Below are 20,637 nucleotides of genomic sequence, written 5' to 3' on the forward strand. Positions count from 1 at the left end.
GATGATCAGAAAATCTCGGCGATGAAATCGATGGAAAACTCTGGTGAAGACTGTTCGACAACAGGCTGATTTCAAGATGTGATAGACGATGATGAGAAAGCCAACAATGATGCACAACAGATGAAGGAGGGCTGACGGCAAGGGATATTGGCGACAAGAGAGAACTCCGGCAATGATGATCTGTGATTTTTCACTCTGAATAAACTTGATAGTTTTGCTCTGATACCAATTGACGCAGGACAAGTAGTGCTTTGATAGTAACCAGAAAGAAAGAAGGGGATGAGAATGAGAAGATGAGATGAGACTGACGAAGGAGGTGAGAAAATAGACGAAGGAGGTAGGATAGAGAGACTGAGGGATTAAGAACAGCAAGAACAGAGGGGGAAGAGATACAAAGAGAGAGAGTTCACAAACTCACGTAATAATTCAATAATTCTCAAAAACTGTGTTCTCAAATTACAAAGGAGGTCCTTTAAATAGGCAAATTATAAAGCAAACCCTAAAACATAAAAATACTAAAATAACCCTGAAATTCAGACATGATAAAAATAACAATAAGCATAAATAAAAATCCTAAATTACTAAAATCCCCAATTTTATTTCTCTTTCCCTCTTCTCCAAAAGTAATGTTGGAACACATGCAACTCATGTGTGCGAATCACACCCCATTCCCCATCACCCCCACAAACCTCACACAAGTCTTCCTAGCTATGTCGATCACTACCACACTCTCTCTCCCCTAAGGCCATCTTAAGTTCTACCTATCCAATCTCCTGATCTCCATTATCTCACGTGTACTGCCTCCATTTCCATAACAAAACCACATATAAAGACAAGTGACTGATAAATTTAATAAAAATTTAAAACTTACAGTAACATTTGCATTTGTGTCATCCGGATTAGTCATATATGCCTGGCCATTCAACTTGTCGTGGCTTCCACCAAGATATGGTAGTACACGTTTCATATCACTCATGACCCTTGGAGAGATCTTCTTACCAAATGAAAGATGGGAAATGAAGTGTGACATGTTCATCTGAGAAGCATCAAAGGAATGGGCTCCTGAACGAGCTGAGATGACAAGGTTGCCTGGAACCTGCATAATATAAGGAATTTTTTCTTTTGAATTCGATAAAATTTGATGGGGAGATCTAAAAAATATACTGCCATGGCAGCATTTGAATTGAAAGAGATGTAGTATGCTAATGTTGCTTTCAATTAGATAAGTAGTTTACCTTCTTGACACGCACAAAACCTTCAATTTTACATCCTCCTGTTCGTGGTGCAGGTCGTTTTGCATCGTCTGTCATATTGCCAGATTTATTCTCCAAAGCTAGCCTCTGAGGCTCCAATGGGATAGGTGCAACCAAAGATTCCATCAGCTGCAAGAATGGAACTATAAATCAAGTTATGCAGCACTCATTATGACAGGCAATGTATTAGAAACACCTAGATTAATGTACAACATTAATCGTATGTGTAAACAAGATAAAAGACAGAAAAAATTGAACACAGTTATGCCAATTCAAACCAATATCTATTCGCACCGCGACAAGGCTATCTGTATCTCGATCTCCATAATATGATTCATGATCATGGTGCCCATGATCATCCCTGTTTCAAAAACCAATCACACAACAAGTTGATTCATTAGAGCAAAGAAGGAGCCGATGACCTACCCGGATTCCTCTCTATACGAGAATTGTAAAAGGTGCCATTTTATGCAAAGTATGTAGTAGTAGGGAAAGAAGATAGTAAGAAGAAAAGGAAACGAAAATGTATCTGATTCATTTACCAAATTGGAGATTCCTAAGAGTGCTTAACAATACTCCTTCCACCATTAAATTTATTATATAGTATCAAAGATGACATAAAGTTTCATTAAATAACCTAAAAATGTTGGTATATGTTCAGTACAAGCACAATATATGATAAAATGAGATAAAAGACTACTTGTCTCTAGCAGTATACACAATAATTTCAACTTTCAATTGGAGTTCCATATAGTTAGAACACAATGAGAACTGTCTTTTATATATACGTGAGGAAAAAGAACAATAAGGAACAATAACCTTTGGAAATGATCAAAATTCTAAAACCACGATTCCATTCTATAAATGTGCATCTATATAATAATAATTTTCTTCACAGAATGTATTCAACTCAGAAAGCATCATACAAATTGTTTCATACAGAAGGTAAATATATATGAAATACAAGTTACTTACCTAACATCACTTCCTTTACGGAAGATGCGAATGGATGGATACCCTTGTATGTGATTCCTGGAAATTCATTATAGTCCAAATTAATAGAAAACAAAAGGCAAAAACAATAATGCATAACTACCAAAATAAAAAGGCAAAGTAGTAACGATGTGAACCAAAGGAAAGCTACAAATAACATAAATTATCCTTTATGAAAAAATAAAAAAATATAGGATGCTTCCAATCTTCAGGGATATAAAGAAAATATCATAGATTGCATAGAAAGAAAGCAATTAATAGATTGCTTGATGTAGTTCCAAATAACAATTAGGTTGAAATGTGGGCTTGATATGAGACATGGGACAGTTTTAAATTGTAGTATTGGGATCAGGAGTGCACATGAGCCAGTTCGGTTCACGTTGTTGCCAAACCTAGAACCAAATTGGTTCCTGTTGGGTCTCACAAAATAAAACCAGATCAAACCGAACAATGCAATATAACTCAAGTTGATTCCCTTCAGTTCTCAGGTCGGAAAAATGTGTGTGAAAAGCATTTAAAATTTTGAATGCACTGATTACTGATTGCTAATGGACTACTGAGACACCCAAATATGGATGTGAAAGTTTCAGTATATCTTTTACTAGTGAGTTACTACATTAACCGCACCATATGAGACTTAAAATGATGGAGACTTTTCAGCTTACTATAATGGTCTTTGAGAAGCAAAATCATGTGTCTGCTTGCTGCAATACCAAGGGTATTTCATGCTTAACACAATTGCAAAGGTTAGGTCATGCTTGGTAATGCTTGAGCTTGACCCACAGTGAGTTAATTGTGTAGATGTTTCGACATTCCTTAAGCACCACTAGATCCAATTATCCCAATGTTATATTCTCTTAGAGACAATAATGACTTTAGTCATTGAGAAACTGAAGAAATATCAATAGAGCTTCTCTGTCATCTTCTAACTAGTGTAAGCTGTCAACAGAGAAAATCAGCAACGCATCCCTCAGAAGATACACAAGGCCTAATGGGGCCTCTAAACTCTCAAAGAGTCCAAAAAAATCAACTATCTCCTTCATGGATTTACAATATCTCCCTAGAACCCAACAAAAAAGAGTGCTAATAATAGAGAACTTCAACACCCACATAAGAGTCTCCTCTTTGAAAGGATCTCCTATTTCTTTCAAGCCATAAACACCACCAGACGCATAAAGGCGTAACCCTCCAAAAATCACGAAGTTGGGCCCCCACTATACAACCTCGCCAAGCCTCAACCAAATTTCTGGAAGACCTGGGCATAAGACACTGAACCAAAAACAAACTCAACAACAAAATACAACAATCCCGAGCCACAGGGCAATGCAAAAAAATGATCAATGAAAATTTATGCTAGTGAACAAAAATCTTATCTCTAAGAAGCAGTGCAAACAAAGAATCGATTTCCATGGATTATGTTGAGATATTCACTTCTATATGCCAGGAAGCATAAGAAGGGAAACATTTGGTGACTAAACAGCTTGTGCTTGATGCCATTTTTCCTTGGACGAGTTGATCCATCTGTGGATGAATCTTTCAGGTCAACGAGAACACCATGGATAATTCGAATTCTTCGAAGGCATCATGTGTTTTCAAGCCTTAGTATGAAGGTACTGAAGCAGGAACATGGGAAAAAGCTGAGAAATACAGATACAGGTACCAAGTTGTTAAACCAAAGCAGATACAGAGGCAATTCCAAAAAGAGAGGGGGGGCCAGGAATCCAAACTCTTTAATAAAAACCCAGAGGATTATAATAGTTTTTGGGATATAGTGTTGAGAAACAGAAGAGGCAACAATCAAAAAATAAGAAAAATGCTCCTTCTGATGTTCCGCTTAACTTAAGCAGCAAAAGATGTTTGTAATTTGTCCAAGATGCGGAAGAACATTGCACACAATAGTAAGGAAGAGTGAGAGAATGCCTTAACTTCTTCCAAGACCAATGGATTGGATCTCAAATAGTCTAGTCTGGAAAACAAACCATTTGAAAAGGGTGTGACGAATTCTGATCTTTTGGAGCAGAACCACTGATATAACCCTCAAGAGTGGAGTTTTCCCAAGTCCAAGAGAAATGATGAGGATCAAGATATGACCCAACTCCATGTGCAACGTGTGACTCAAACCTATGTCAGATGTAGACAAAATAGAGTTTTAGGGTGATCTTCAATTTTCAGAGATATGATAGGAATTAAATTATTTAATTTTTGTCTTCTATATTATTTAGTATTATGTCTTGTTTAGCAGTTGTTTAGGTTGCTGACTGGTTTGACTATGTATAGGCATTAATATAGTCGAACACAATTCATGTCTTGGATAATTAATCAAATCACATGCTTCTACAATCTCTCTCTCTTTCTCTCCCTCTCTCCTGTTCATTTCCCCTCCCCGCTTCTTCTCTTCTCTCTTCTATCCGTCTCTTTCTCTTCCCTCTGCGTGCTTCTTCTCTCCTTCTCTTTGTTCTCCTAACATCTTATATCTTCTTTCTTCTGCTCTTTCGCCATCCTTCTCTTCTTCTATTTCCCATTATCTTCCTTTCTCTTCCTCTTCTATCTTTTTCACACTTCTACAATCTCTCTCTCTCCCCTGTTATTTTCCTCTTACCCTCTTCTTTTCCTCTCTTTTTCTCTTTTTCAAACTTTCCTTTGCTCATCTCTTCTCTTCTCCTCTTTCCTTTGTTCTTCCCCTCCTGCATCAATTGGTATTTGGCAAAGTTATATCCATCTTTATCTTCTTTCTTCTCCTCTTTTCTTTACCCTTCTCTTCTTCACTTTTCCTTATCTTCTCTGTTCTCTTCCTCTTCTAGTTTTTTCCTCATCCCTTCTCCTTCTTTCCCCTCCTGCATCAAGAAGCTTGAGGAGGCAAAAGCTGCAAAAAACATAGTGAACGAAGAAAAGCACTTCTTGGAGAACAAAGGCAGTAAGGGACCAAGGTATAACTAGAATTCTAGATTAGCTTGAGAGAGCAATTCCTTGTGAAACATTTAAAGTAACCAGATGCACATCTTCTGTCATGAACATTGTGCTTTACTTTGTAATGGCGACAGCAGTTAGCACAAGACTTGTCGGGAGCCTCAGGGTTCAGATTACATGAGTCATAAAGGACTTCATTTAACAAGCTGATGAACCAGATTCTATTGCAAACTAAGACAGCCTTAGCCTCGTAGAGTGAAAAGGGAAGACACTTGGCAGTGATCATCTTTCTCAAGGTCATGGAAGCCCATAGAACAAGAAGTTGCTCTGCCCATGACCACCATAAGTCTTCCGGAAATTTGTTGGTAGCCTCAACTAGACCATTTCCTTCAGGCTTCAAGGCAATATGAGATGGGGAATAGTACCACATGAACAAAGAGGTCTTGTCTGACATGACATAGCGGTGGAGAAAGCACCATTATCCTATATTAAAGTGGTCAGGAGTGCCAGAGTGACAATTTGCTCAAACTGAAGTTCGCAAATGCAACACTGGAGGACTTGAGGGAATCACATTGCAGCTAGTCCTTGATTCATACTGCCTAGTCACAAAATCCAAAGGATCTGAACAAGATCACAATGCGACCACAAGGTCAATCCTGCCATGTTTGCATCTTAAACAGTTCCTTCATCCATTTTCATGACTTAGACAAGCATCGCTGCATTAGGATGTGTGCCTCATAGTGGCTTCGTAAAGGAGCAGAGGCCAAGAGATCAAACGTAGTACTAGAAGACCACGGTAATGTGAAATGCCTAGCTCAAGGCCAAAGCAATGTGCTACCCTCCATAAGGGACTGACAATATAAACATTTAAAAGTGGTCCATTGAAATCATCCACGCGGCATGAAGCTAACAGTTCATTTTAACGAAATATTGCAACTTGGAGGTTTTTAGGAACAGCCACGTTTGGATGTTCCGGACTGCGCCTTGTGATGGTAAGGTACAATGCCCATATAGGTTTTTGTATATTTGCATGAGAGTCAGCAACACAGCACATGATGACCCATGTAATATGTTTAGCACAAGAATAAAAGAGATAGATCTTTGCATATTCGTTAACAATAAGCAATCCAGCACATGATGACCTATAATACGTTAGCACAGGAAAAGGAGAGATAAATGTCAATAAACTAGCCAAGATGAACAAAAACATTAAAAGTAATTATCTTTAATTATTTGAAAGAATTGATGATTAACAGAAGTCCCAGTAGTATACAATATAAGTCCACCTATCATAGCCCAAACTCATGGACCAAGGATGCCAATAAATCTATCCTGCCAATGATTAGAGATGGATAAAAGAAAATGTCTTTAACGCTGTTAAATAATTATACAAAAATAGTAAAGATATGCATAACTCTATGAAATGTAAAAATATCATTGTAATGTCATACTTATAGAAACTATAATTACACGTAAGCAAATATCAGTCTCAGCAATACCTTCTACACAATTCACCTTCTTCAGTGCAATCAACCTTTCCTAAAAGAATACGCCCATCCACTTCTGGGTCAAATCTAAAAGCAAGCTTGCATGTGAGATTTTGAGTGCCGGGTAGTCAAAATAGCATTCCAACTCCAGTTCAGAAGAAATAAAAAAGTTCGCTTTTTATGAAGTTCATTTTAGGTAAAATAATAAATAATTAAATAGACAGACAATAGAAGATGCAAAATGAACCTCTCTCTTATAATTCTGGCTGTTTTCTCCCATGAAGGTTTCTGAAACAAATAAACAGAAGTGAGGCAAACAATACAAGTACTACGTAGGTTCCAAATGACATCCATCAACAATGAAGAGCATTGAAATGAATACTTAGCAATATTCTACAGACAAATATAAACCGAGCAAGTCATTGAGAACCAGTTGCAAATAATTTTAAATGAGTATATAAACTAAAAAATGTGTAATTATAGCAATTCTGAAGTACAAAACTAAGGCAAAGATAATTACTGAAAGACCACAAAACCCAGGCAAAACAGTCAGCTAGAAAGACTCAAGGGGGCAAGTGGGTACAGAAGAATATATCCAAGTTGGATCAGGGTTCCAGGAGGAAATTTTGGGTGGATAATGTCCCGTTCAAAGCAATGTATCAAAGCTGGCATAAAATTGCAACCAATAAAGCATTGGATGGGCATATGGGATATCGATACGACACTCTTAAAATACAGAATACAAATACGACGAGGATATGACAATATATACATGTATATTGTATATATGTACAAATGTATAAATTAAAATACATATAGATATATACATTTAAAATAATCACACGTCATGTAATATGCATCCTTATTATATCATATCTATCACCCATACTGATGCAAATAAAGATTCTTTGGACGTTCATCTACAAGGGAGGGAAGACCAGGGACCTCTAAAATCGACATGCTAGTTCCAATTGTGGCCCTGAGCTCTCTAGATGGCAGAATTATATTGATTCAACCCACCCTCACCAATTCCTTATTTTTCTCTCCATCTTTACAATACTAATTACATTAGATGAAGTCCATTGGAATATTAGAAAGGATATTTTGTGCATCAGATGTTGGCATGTGTCTAGGCATTGTATTTGTCAAAATACGAAAAGCAAGGACACGGAAAAGCCTAAATATTCAAATTTTTCATATTTATATATTTTCTAAAATAAGATTGTAGTTTTATGTAATATTAAGTGTTCTTTTTTTTTTGTTTTTTGATAAGTATATGTAATATTAAGTGTTTGAATGAAGGGATTTCACTCATTTTGAAACAATAATGTTATAAAGGGAACATAATCTGCCTGTGGCAAAATTTGTGATCCACATAACATGCACACCCTTACTGGTTGGGACTTTAAATCATGTGGACCAGAACACCAATTGGAGACCTTAAAGAGCTATTTGCAAGGGATAGGCATTGGACTTGACATGAGTGATTGAAATTAATCAGATTCTGAAAGGATAAGTTAGTTCAATAGGACCCTTTTGATGATTCTTCCAAGATTCTATTGCCTCAACTCCCGAAATCCAAATCTGTTTCTGACATTTATTCCCACTCCATAGATGATCTCTCTCAGAAATTTTCTTTTAGAATAAAACTTAATGGCTGAAACACCTTGGAATCATCACTTCCTTCTCTAGAAACCTTTCTACAAACCTAATTGCTCAGGTAGAGTTTGGTCCTCATTGAACAGTTGCTCACAAGAACGTCAACACAAGAGATATTCTTCAAAATAAACATCCCATGGCCATTTCCCATGATGTGTTTCATGTGCAATCAAGCTGATCAACATGTTAGGAAATTAAGTCATGTATTGGCAAATTCCTAGTGAAAACACGAATGTAATTGTGTCATAGAGTCATTGAGTTGATCAGAGAACTTTAGATGAAGACATGACAGATACAAGATGCAAAGATGATGTACGTACAATCACTTGACCTTAGGTTAGCCTATTTTATTAACGGGTTGGGATAAAATACGGTTTTCAAAATTTAAACATGTTTTAAAAAGGTTTGTAATAAGTTGGATTTTCAAAACCAAGTAAAAATGTTTTTCAAATGAAAAATGGACTTAGGAGTTGAAATAAGAGTGTTCCGATAAATCAATCCAAGTATGGATAGACTGACACATGCCGATGGCCAATTTTGAACATTCTGGACATTTATGGATCTATGCGCCTATAGATCCATCTATCGGAAACTGTCCTGTAAGGCCCAGTTGACATCACCTATAGATCGATGGGTACATTGACAGATCAATGTGTCAAATCCTGTTGCACACAGGACTTTCCAAAACGCTGTTTTACATGAAGTTAACAACCTAAAACACTTAGGACTCTTTCCTTGTCTATAAATATGAATTTAGGTCAGAATAAATATGAATTTAGGTCAGACTAAATAGAGAGAGAAGCCTTTGACGAATCTCTTAGGGATTTAACATACTTACAAATTATTGAGAGATTTGTGAGAAGTTCACGAGTGGAATTTTAGAGCATAGTTATCTACCCAGTTTTGGGTTTATTTTTTGTCTATTCATTCTAGGAACCACATAGTTTATGTTTGGGTGATTGAATACAGATCAAAGAGGCTGAGAAATCAATCTCTGTCCTCTGCTGTATCAGGCTGATTTCTCAGCCTGATACAGCAGAGGACAGAGACGACAAGCAGTCAATAGAGTGGCAGGTGCTTTGAAAGAATGTTGTAGACAGATCAGTTGATGGCCTGGAGATCTTCGAAGAACGGAAGATTTGGTGTGAGCTGTGTCTAGAGATCAATTAACAGTTCAAATGCATTAGACTGTGACATGATTGTACGTCTCGTTCTCTATATTGGATTGTTCCTGGCCTTGTGAGGTCCCGTGGTTTTTTTCTCTTTTGAGGGATTTCCATGGAAATCGGTTGTCTCTTATTCTCTCTTTACCTTACTTTGTTTCTTTATTGTTAATATTATATTTGTGAATTGGAATTGAATCAAGGATAAGTATTTTCACAGGTTGATAATTAATTGATAATTGAGTTAAAAGAGTTGAAAAATATCGATAAGAATTCAGAAGACCTATTCACCACGACCCCCAGGTATAATAGATCATAACGATCTTGTGCGTTTTACATTCAATTGTTATTATACTGTCTCAGTCGAATCACTCTAGAATTGTAAGAGTTTATCAATTGAAATAACACAACAAACCGAGCTGCTCAAGGGCAGCTTGAATTTGGTTTAGTTCAACCTCATTCTTAAGACTAGACTAGTCGAGCTTGGTCTCAAGTGAGAAGCTTGTTTGAAAAAAGCACACAAACTAGAGCAACACACAACTTAGCTCAATTAGGCTCATGAAAATTAATATATGATGTAACTTTAATCAGTGTTTAGGTGTATCTGAAGGGCTACGATCCAAAGTTCACTGAATGAGAGAGAGAAACGGAAAAGACAAAGTTCTTTCACTATTGCTCTCATTCCAAAGAAGGGGGGAGCGACGGACGTCAAAGATTTTAGACCTATCAGTTTGGTGGGGAGCATTTATAAATTGATTGCCAAAATTGATTGCCAAGGTTCTGGCATTAAGATTGAGGGATGTTTTGGATAATGTCATTTCGGATTCTCATAATGCTTTTGTGGAAGGACGTCAGATTCTCGATTTTGTTCTAATTGCTGGAAAAAGTGTGGATTCTAGACTCAATGGTGGGGTTTCGGGTGTTCAATGCAAATTGGATATCGAGAAGGCGTACAATCATGTTACTTGGAGCTTCCTCATCTACCTCTTGGAGAGGATGGGGTATGGAGAGAGATGGAGGAAATGGATTGAGTTTTGTATTTCCAGTGTTCGGTTCTCGGTCCTTGTGAATGGAGCTCCAACAAGCTTTTTTGGTAGCTCGAGAGGGTTAAGACAGGGGGATCCGTTGTCTCCTTTTCTTTTCCTTATTGTGATGGAGCGTTTCAGAAAAATGATGTCAAGGGCAGTTGATTTGGGTTTTTTGAGAGGCTTTAGGGTTGGTAGGGATGTCAGCTAGAGATCTCCCATTTGATGTTTGCAAACGATACTGTAGTCTTTTGTGATACGGATGTGGCACATATGAGATACTTGAGATGTGTTCTAATTTGGTTTCAAGTCGTCTCTGGCTTGAAAGTCAATGTGGGAAAAAGTGTCTTAGTGCCGGTTAGAGAGGTTCTCAATATCTCTACGTTGGCTCTTGTTTTGGATTGCAACACTAGTTCTTTACCCATTTCTTATTTGGGTCTGCCTCTTGGGTTTCTTCCAGGAGTGTGGGCAGTTGGGATCCAGTGGTGAAGAGGTTTGAGAAATGGCTTGCTGGGTGGAAGAAACAATACATTTCCACAGGAGGCAGGGTCATTCTTTTGAAGAGCACTTTGTCGTGTCTTCCTACGTACTTTCTTTCAGTCTTCCAGATTCCCTATTCAGTGGCGGATAGGATTGAGAGGTTGCGGGGAGGTAAAGGGGAGGAGTTCAAGTATCATCTGGTGCAGCGGGAGAAGGTTTGCACTCCAGTGCGGCAAGGTGGTTTGGGAATCAGAAGATTAGTGCCTTTCAATAAGGCCTTGTTTATGGAAATTTGGGATAGAGAGACACAGACTTTGGAGGAAGGCGAGAGGAGGATGGTACACCCCCGAGGTGAGATTGCCTTATAGGGCTAAATGTATCTTTCATTGCTCTCATTCCTAAGAAAGGAGTTGTGTCTGATGTTAAGGATTTTAGACCAATAAGTCTTTTGGGTTGCATTTATAAGCTTATTGCTAAAGTTCTTGCCTTGAGATTAAGGGAGGTTCAAGACAGTGTCATCTCAAGAGTCTCAAAATGCATTTATTGGGGGCAAACAGATTATGGATTCCGCTCTCATTCCCAGCGAATGTGTGAATTTTAGGTTGAGGAGTGGTGTTCCAAGAATTCTGTACAAGCTTGATATTGAGAAAGCATATGATCATGTTGCAAGCTTGATATTGAGAAAGCATATGATCATGTTGGAATTTCCTGTTATATCTACTGGGGAGGATGGGTTTTGGGGAGAGATGGAGAAAGTGGATCGAGACTTGAATTTCTTCTGTTAGATTCTCTGTACTGGTGAATAGGTCCCCATCCGACTTTTTTGGAAGCTCTCAAGATTTAAGACAAGGGGATCCCCTTTCCCAATTACATATTTATTATTGTTATGGAGGCCCCTAGCAAAATGATGAGGAGGGCAATGGAGTTGGCCTTTATCGGGGGATTCAGGATGCGCCCGGATTCAAGGCAGCAGATGGGTATCTCTCATTTACTTTTTACGGACGATACTTTGGTTTTCTGTGATGCTGACGTGTCCCAACTCAGATATTTAAGGTGTGTGTTGGTCTGTTTTCAGGCAGTGTCAAGGTTGAAAGTTAGAATGGGAAGAATTGTGCTTGTCCCTGTAGGGGAGGTTCAGGAGATGACTTCGCTTGTTGCGGTTCTCGGATGTGGGACGAGTTCCTTTCCAATTGTTTATCTGGGTTTGTCGTTGGGTGTTTCGGCCAGGAGGATAGATGTTTGGGATCCAGTGATTCAACAGTTCGAGAATAGATTGGCTAAATGGAAAAAGCAATATCTTTCGAAGGGTAGGAAAGTCACTCTTAAGAAGAGCACATTGTCTAGTCTCCCAACATACTTCCTATCCTTCTTTCAGATCCCGTGCACTATTGCCGAAAGACTCGAGAATCTCCAACGGAATTTTCTCTAGGGTGGTCAAGGTGAGGAGTTCAAGTATCATCTTGTCAAGTGAGATCATTTTTGCAGGCCTCTTCAAATAGGCGGTCTTGGTATTAGGAGGATGATCCCCTTTAATAGGGTGCTCCTTAGGAAGTGGTTATGGAGATTTGGTAGTGAGAGACATCGTTTGTGGAGGAGGGTTATAGTGTGTCGTTTTGGGGAGGAGAGGGGGTTGGCCTTCCTAATTAGTTAGATCTACTGTTGGCGTGGGAGTGTGGAAATTTATTCGAAAGGGATGTGACGAACTTTCTAAGCATATTAGGTTCAAAGTTCAGGAGGGCAGCGATGTCCGGTTCTAGGAGGATTATTGATGTGGTGATTGCCCGTTGTCTCGTTTGTTTCCAAGACTTTTTAGGATTGCAGCGGATAGGCATGCTATGGTAGCAGACTATTATCGGCTTCATAGCAGAAGCCTTACGTGGGATGTGCGATTTCGGCATTCTTTCCAAGATTAGGAACTTGATGATGTCTTTGGCCTATTAGATCTTTTGTACAAACAGGGTTTTGACAGTAGAGGGTCTAATTCCTTGGTTTCGATGCCTTCTCCTCAGGGGAGGTTTGATGTTCTGTAACAACCTTCACCCTAACCAGACACAATATTGTCCACTTTTGGCTCTCCCGGACCAAAGACTTTCCAGAGGGTTACCCATCCTGACACTACTCCAGGTTAAGCATGCTTAACTCTAGAGTTCTAGTGGGTTCACGGCCATCACGGTTTTAAAACGCATTGTGTCATAGACTGGTGTTGAATCTACATATAGCACTTGCCCCCTCCACACCCAGGCGATGTGAGATTGTGCACCTGTAGCCCACCCAGTGTGGTAGCCTACTGGTGCCACCTGCACACGCTCACACACACCCATCCACAAGGTCGCCACATGTTTGTTCTTTGTTCCGTTGCCTCGCTGGTTTTCATGGTTCAATTTTCCAGTGAAAGACGGTTTAGTGTTCGAAGGCCCCTCTCAAGGTGGCCTTTTTTGTTTGGACTGCGGGTTGGGGCAAGATTCTGACTCTGGACAATTTGAGAAAGAGAGGACAGATCACAGTCAACTGGTGTTGTATATGTAAAAAAAAATGATGGAGAGTCTGTGGATCACCTTCTTTTACATTGTCCTGTGGCTTATGATTGTTGAAGTCTTATTTTTGGTCTTTCTGGCATCCATTGGGTTATGCCTCGGTCTTCAAGGGAGTTGATTGACATTTGGAGAGGCCAGGGTGTGGGGCTTCAAGCTCGTGTCTGTTGGAGGATGACCCCCCTTTATGTTTGGTGGAGCTTTTGGAAAGTGCGAAATAAAAGATCTTTTGATGGGGAGGAAACCTCCATTGAGGCCTGAAATTTTCTATTATTAGTTCCCTTTTTAGTTGGGTGATCAGGAGAAATTGTACTTCTTTAGATAAGATTGTGCACTTTTTGGGTTCTTTGGGTCCATAGGGTGTTTTTTTGGTTTGGTTCCTTGTACTTCTCTTGGGATACGTTCCCCTTTTAAACACTTTCTAATACATTTTATTTATTAAAAAAAAAAGAGATTGCTTTATAGGGTTGGGGTGTGGAAACACATTCAGAAGGAGTGGGACAAATTCTCCAGGCACATCAGATTTCGTGTCAGAAATGGGAGGAGGATATGTTTTTTGGATGACATTTGGTGCAGGGATCACTCCCTTGCTAGCACCTTCCCTAGACTGGTTAGGATTGCTTCTGATCGACATGCCATAGTGGATGATTGCTATCGTCTTGATAGTGGAATAACGGTGTGGGATGTTCGTTTCTTGAGGCCGTTTCAGGATTGGGAGATGGAGGATGCTATAATTTTTTTGGATTTGTTGTATCGTCAAGAGATAGTGAAGGAGACTTCTGACATCTGCGTTTGGATTCCATCTTCACATAGGCGCTTTGAGGTTCGGTCATTTTATCGTTGTTTGGTGGATACTCCTGGATTGTCATTTCCATGGATGGCCGTTTGGCGAACAAGAGCACCTCTCAAAGTAGCTTTTTTTGCATGGACATCGATTTTAGGAAAGATCTTGACCCAAAACAACCTCTGGAGAAGAAGACAAATCGTAGTGAATTGGTGTTGTATGTGCAAAAATGACGAGGAAACGGTAAATCATCTTCTTTTACATTGCCCAGTGGCCCGTGATTGCTGGCTTATGTTTTTGGGTTTGTTTGGGATTTATTGGGTTATGCATCGGTTTACCAGAGGCTTGGAGAGGCTGTATAGTGGGGGCCTGAGCTCGTGACTCTTGGAGGGTCACTCCTTTTTGCGTCTGGTGGTGTCTATGGCTTGAAAGAAAAAGGAGATCCTTTGATGGAAAGGAAAATCATATTCGGTAGCTGAAATTCTCTATTCTTAACACCCTTTTTTGTTGGGTTCTAGGAAGAAATTGTAAATCCTTGTATGAACTTGTAGAGTTTTAGGATCTGCCGAGGTTTAGAGGCCTATTTGGCCTTATGTTGTTTTTAAGGGATGTGTTCCCCTTTTGAACGCTTTTTTATAAATTCTTACTTATCAAAAAAAAATTAGTTCATAATGTTGTCAGCATGCCAAAAGGATGGTAGCACCCCTTAATTTCTATTATATTAATTCAAAAAGACAATTTAGGTGTCAATATCCTTTTACACAATAAAGTCATTTATTTTGAGCAAATAAAAATTGACAGCTATCCTTTCTGTCAGCTACTTGGTTGGTTCATCACTATTTCGTAATGTTAAGGATTAATATATTTAAGTTACACTCTCTCTAACAGCTGAAGCTTTTAGAGTAGATAGTAATTAACATGGTATCAGAGCAAGGTAGGTCCTGTATTCAAACCTCACCGTCACCTTGATTTAATAATTGAAACACGTGTTGAACCAAAAGAAGGCCACGGGTGAGGAGGCGTGTTGAAGGATTTAAATATTTAAGTTACACCCTCTCTAACAGCTTAAGCTTTTAGAATAGATGGTAGTTAACACTTAATAAACTGTAATGAGCCAAGCTTGAAGTAACATTGAGACAAATCTAGCAGAGCTTAACCATTTCATTATGTTGCTTGGCTTGGCTCATTTTCAACCCCTAGTACAAGCAAATATGGGCTGAAGTTAAATACGAATTGAGAATCTGGCCTAACATCTGGCTTGTGAAGATACATTTCAGATTCCGTAGTTTTTCACCTTATAACCCCGATAGCGCGGTAGGGAAAGAGAACAGAGTCTAAACTCCATTGTTATCTGTGTTGCCTCAGTTAAAACGCTTCATTTTTTTCTAAAAGTAAATGATCCTCCCTTCACCTTATGCTGCATTGCATGCTGTTTCAGAGTAATCAGTGTACTCAACCAGTAAATGTTGAGTGTGACTCAAGAGAAAGGGAGTCATGAGTCTAAATGTCCTCATTATTTCATTTTATTTTTTCTTTATGTTTTTGGATCCGTACACCAGAAACTAAATCGAAAGAGCTACAGGAATGAAAAATTAAAGATTTGAAATCTTTTCATCTGCTGAGAGCAACTAAAGCTCTTCAAATCTCATACCACTTGAAATACGTTCAACAGAAAGACGAGTGATGAACTAGAGAGAGAATTGAGTTTAAAGGACAAGTTATTTCTACCAAGGTTTTACCTTTCCAATAATTAATATATGTTATACATTAGTGAAAATAAAAAACATTGACATACTAGTAAGAAAATATCTATATTACATGTTTAGCAGTACATCCAAAATGGATTGGATCTCAAAGTACCAATATCTTATATTCTAATGTATATTAATAACAGAAAAATAAAAATAAAAATAAAAATAAATAAAAAACACACCTTCAATTTTCTCAGATTTGCAAACAACCTCCCTGAGTTATTAATTTGGCTACCCCCCTTACAATTTTTGTAAAAACATGCATATTACCACCTGCTGTTTAATTTCTGCTAGAAAATGGATGGGAAAAAGTCATGTGCGCCTTACATGACATATTAATGTAATATTCTGACGAATATGTCTTTTTTTATGGACTGTATTACTCTTGGACTAAAATACGTAGATGGATCCATTTTTGGGACTCAAATAGGAGGAGAAACAGGAAGGATTATTTCAACGCTGCATCCTTGGGTTTTAACTTTGGTGAACTTTTTGCTTCAGAATTATTTTTTATCTCAATTTTTTATTTTAACTACGAAATGGCATTTATGTAATTTTGTTACTATGCTAAGAGCTAAATGACGGAAAGGGATTTATTTGCAGATTTTTTATAGTTGAAGGGGGTTATTTTGAAGTTCAAGGTGGTTATTTGCAAATATGGGATAATTCAAAGAGATTTTTTTGCATTTTGCCCATTAAAAAAAGGAAGCATTGACCGCGATAAAAATATAAATTATTTGGAGAGTCCTTTAAAGCAGAAATGGATCCTCGTCATGGACACTAACACAACCAATACAAAAAAATATTTCAAGACCCTGGATGAAGGAAGCGAATACGGATAATTAAGAACTGTGAAAATGTCATGTCTCATGGAGGTTCTTGTTTCAAAGAGAGCTTTTGCATATTAACTTCGGCATCAAGTTCTTCAAAAAAGTAGGGCTTTAAGACAAAGGGGAGCCGGGTGAATAGTACAAGCTCGAATAACAAGCATGAGATTGCAAGTTCAAGTCCAAGACCTTTCACCTTGTGTAAAAAAAAATGAAGTTTTGGGTTTTGGCTTACTCAAACCGAGAGCCAAGATCTATATTTATATACAAGAATAGGGTACAAATAAAGGAAACCATATCAAAGAAAGACAGAAAATATGCCAAAACCTACGTGATCCCAAGATTATGGGGATCTTATTTACGGGATCCCATGATTACAGGGATTTTATCTACATGATCCCATGATTATAGGGATCTTACATAAAACACCTAACAAAAAATAATAATAATAATAAAGATATTTTTTTTTTTTTTTTTTTTAATAAGTAGAATTTTATAAAAGCGCTCAGAAGGGGAGTGGAATCCAAAAGAAATATAAAAACCCACAAAGGGCCACTAAGCCTTCAGAGAGGCCAGAAAATCTACAATCTCCTCTAAAGATCTGCAATCTCTCCCTGAAACTCAACAAAAAAGAGTAGAAAGAATAGAGAACTTAAGCATAGAAATCGACATCTCTGACCCCTCAAAATGTCTCCTATTCCTCTCAAGCCATAAGCACCACCACACACAGAGCGGCGTAGCCCTCCAAGCATCCTAAATATGGGCCCCCACATAGCTACCTCTCCAAGCCTCAATAAATCCTCTAACGGTTCCCGGCATAACCCAGAGAATCCCAAACAAGCAAATCATCAAGTCCCAGCAATCACGAGCCATGGTACAATGAATAAGAAGGTGATCCACTGTATCCTCATCACGAAGGCACATATAGCAACGATTGACAACCACCTGGTTTCTCCTTCTCAAGTTATCCTGGGTTAGGATCCTTCCCAGACAGAGGTCCACGCAAAGAAAGCCACCTTGAGAGGAGCCTTAGTGCGCCAAACAGACTTCCAAGGAAAGCAAACTCTAGGAGCATCCGAGAGACACCTAAAGAAAGATATTCCAACACTCCCCCTCAAGCTGGAGTGAAGATATCAATCAAACCCAGCTTGGTAATCGAGGAATGAAGCAAAGATGGACCAGCAGATTTGGTGAACACATCGGCCGACTGATTAGAGGAATGAACAAAGCACGGCTTGATAATTCCCAAACGAACCTTCTCTCTGATAAAATGAATGTCCACCTCTATATGTTTAGTCCTCTCGTTAAGAACAGAATTTGAAGCAAGCATGATGGCCAACTTATTATCACAAAACAAGTCTGAGGATTGTTTTTCACCAAGCCTTAGCTCCACCAAGAAAGATCAAAGCCAGAGAATCTCACAAGTACCCTGATCCATGGCATGATACTCAGCCTCTGCTGAAGATCTCGAAACTACAGGTTGTTTCTTACTTTTCCAGGATATAAGATAGTCTCCATAGAAAGTACAAAAGCCAGATGTGGAACGTCTGTCAGTCTTGGACCCAGCATAGTCTGCATCACTGAAACAGGATAGCCCAACCTGCCTGCTAGAAGAATAGAATAATCCAAGTCCAGGACAGGACTTAAGATATCAAAGAATATGATATACGGCATCCATATGAGTTGTACGAGGAGCAAATATAAACTGGCTCACAACACTAACCGCAAAAGCCAAATCAAGACGGTTGTTGGTAAGATAAATCAATCTTCCTACCAAGCGCTAATATTGCGAGGGATCAGAAAGGAGATCTCAGGACTCAGCCGAGATCTTCAGATTAGGATCCATAGGAGTGGAAGCAGGTTTACACACAAGCATACCCGTGTCTCGAAGAAGATCCAAGACATACTTCCTTTGTGATAAGGAGATACCCTTCTTAGATCTAGCAACCTCAATTCCCAAGAAATATCTGAGCTGCCCAAGGTCTTTCACATCAAAAGCTTTAGCCAATTGAAACTTTACTTGAGCAATCCCAAGGATGTCATTGCGAGTAATGATGATATCATCAACATAGACAAGCAGAATGATACATCGACCAGTGGAGGCATGGTGGATAAAACATGTATGGTCAGAATGGCATCTAACAAACTCCATGGATAGAATTACATCACTGAAGCAGCTAAACCAAGCTCTGGGAGATTGTTTTAATCCATACAAAGACTTCAGCAATCGACAGACCTTTTCAGCATACTCCCCCTCAATCCGAAAATCAGGTGGAGGATCCATGTAAATAGTCTCAAGAAGATCACCGTTAAGGAAAGCATTCTTCACATCAAGCTGATGAAGATGCCAATTGTGAGAGGCAGCCAGGGAGACAAGCAAACGAACTAAGGTCAATTTAGCCACTGGAGCAAAGGTTTCATTAAAGTCTTTACCAGAAACCCTTTAGCCACCAAACGGGCTTTATACCAATCAATAAAGCCATCAGCCAGATATTTAACACTGAATACCCATTTGCAACCAACAGTCTTTTCACTAGGAGGGAGAGATATAAGCTCCCATGTTTCATTATGTTGCAAAGCATCCATTTCTACCTTCATAGCAAACATCCAATTGGGATTCCGAAAAGCCACAGACAACTTTCTGGGAATGGAAATGGAATTAAGTTTGCCTAGAAAGGCTCGATAAGACTCTGAAAGACCATCATAAGAGATATACTGCGAAATAGGATGATTAGTACTACAAGCGAATCCAAATCGAGTAGGGGTTTTGCGGTCCTGAGTGGGATACCGAGACTCAGGAACAAGATCAGGGTCAGGGCAATGTAAAGGAGAAAGAGATATACCTAAACCTGACTCAAAGGAGGATGAAGGCAGTGGAGGCGGAGCACGAGGGCGGCGTGAATAGACCTGCAAAGGGGGTGAGGAAACCACAAGAGAAGGCTCTTCTTGAAAAATAGGAAAAGGACGAGCAAGAGGAGAAGCCTCTTAATCGAGAGTATAAGTTTCCTGCAAGATAGTGTTAGAACCATAAAAAGGGGTATGCTTATGAAAGGTGAGACCGAGAGAGTGATACATGTGTTTGTGTACTGGATCATAACACCGGTAACCTTCTGACATGGAAGAGTATCCTAAAAAGATGCATTTAATGGCCTTGTCATCAAGTTTAGCACAAGAAGGGCTACGATCCTGAACAAAACATGTACATCCAAACACCCGAGGCATGATGAAAAAAAGAGTAATATCAAGCTGAAGCACTTGTAAGGGGCCTTACCATTTAAGACTCTACTGCGATTAATGAGAAAAGTAAATGTAAGAACCGCTATGTGCCAGTATAACTTTGGCACATTCATACCACGTAAAAGACATCGAACAACTAATATTAGTCAGCAGTTTTTATGCTCTGCAACACCATTCTGTTCAGGGGTATATGGGCAAGTAAGCTAATGAAGAATACCCTGTTGGTTAAGTTGAGAACGAAACTCATTGGAAACATATTCACGACCATTGTCAGACCTAATATTCCTAACAACAGTTTCATATTGAGTTTTGATTATTTGGAGGAATTGAGTGAACAAGGGAAAAACTTTAGATTTCTTTTTAAGTAAATATACCCATGTGCAACGAGAATAATCATCAATAAATGTGACATAATAACGATGCCCCGAAGAAGTAGTAACAGGAGAAGGACCCCACATATCAGAATGTATGAGATCAAACATACTAGGTGCACGATGCATATGAGAAATATAACTGATTCTAGTATGTTTAGAAAGCTCA

The 20,637-nt window shown here is 38.8% G+C and overlaps 1 protein-coding gene across 1 annotated transcript in view; it reads right to left on the bottom strand.

Annotated features, from left to right (window-relative positions):
• LOC132311045 (protein disulfide isomerase-like 5-4) overlaps nucleotides 1–20,637 on the bottom strand; it is a 40,885-nt gene that overhangs the window by 9,080 nt on the left and 11,168 nt on the right. Inside the window, exons 7-12 of the mRNA XM_059808741.1 lie at nucleotides 6,888–6,928; nucleotides 6,653–6,727; nucleotides 2,229–2,285; nucleotides 1,548–1,614; nucleotides 1,236–1,382; nucleotides 872–1,096 (exon numbers count right to left, since the gene is read on the bottom strand). Coding sequence (XP_059664724.1) covers nucleotides 872–1,096; nucleotides 1,236–1,382; nucleotides 1,548–1,614; nucleotides 2,229–2,285; nucleotides 6,653–6,727; nucleotides 6,888–6,928 — 612 coding nt within the window. The remainder of the gene's footprint in view (nucleotides 1–871; nucleotides 1,097–1,235; nucleotides 1,383–1,547; nucleotides 1,615–2,228; nucleotides 2,286–6,652; nucleotides 6,728–6,887; nucleotides 6,929–20,637) is intronic.

Source organism: Cornus florida, unplaced genomic scaffold (assembly GCF_030987335.1).
Source record: "Cornus florida cultivar Cherokee Brave unplaced genomic scaffold, ASM3098733v1 CherokeeBrave_3.0.0_Hap2_Chr06, whole genome shotgun sequence".
Classification (NCBI taxonomy): domain Eukaryota; kingdom Viridiplantae; phylum Streptophyta; class Magnoliopsida; order Cornales; family Cornaceae; genus Cornus; species Cornus florida.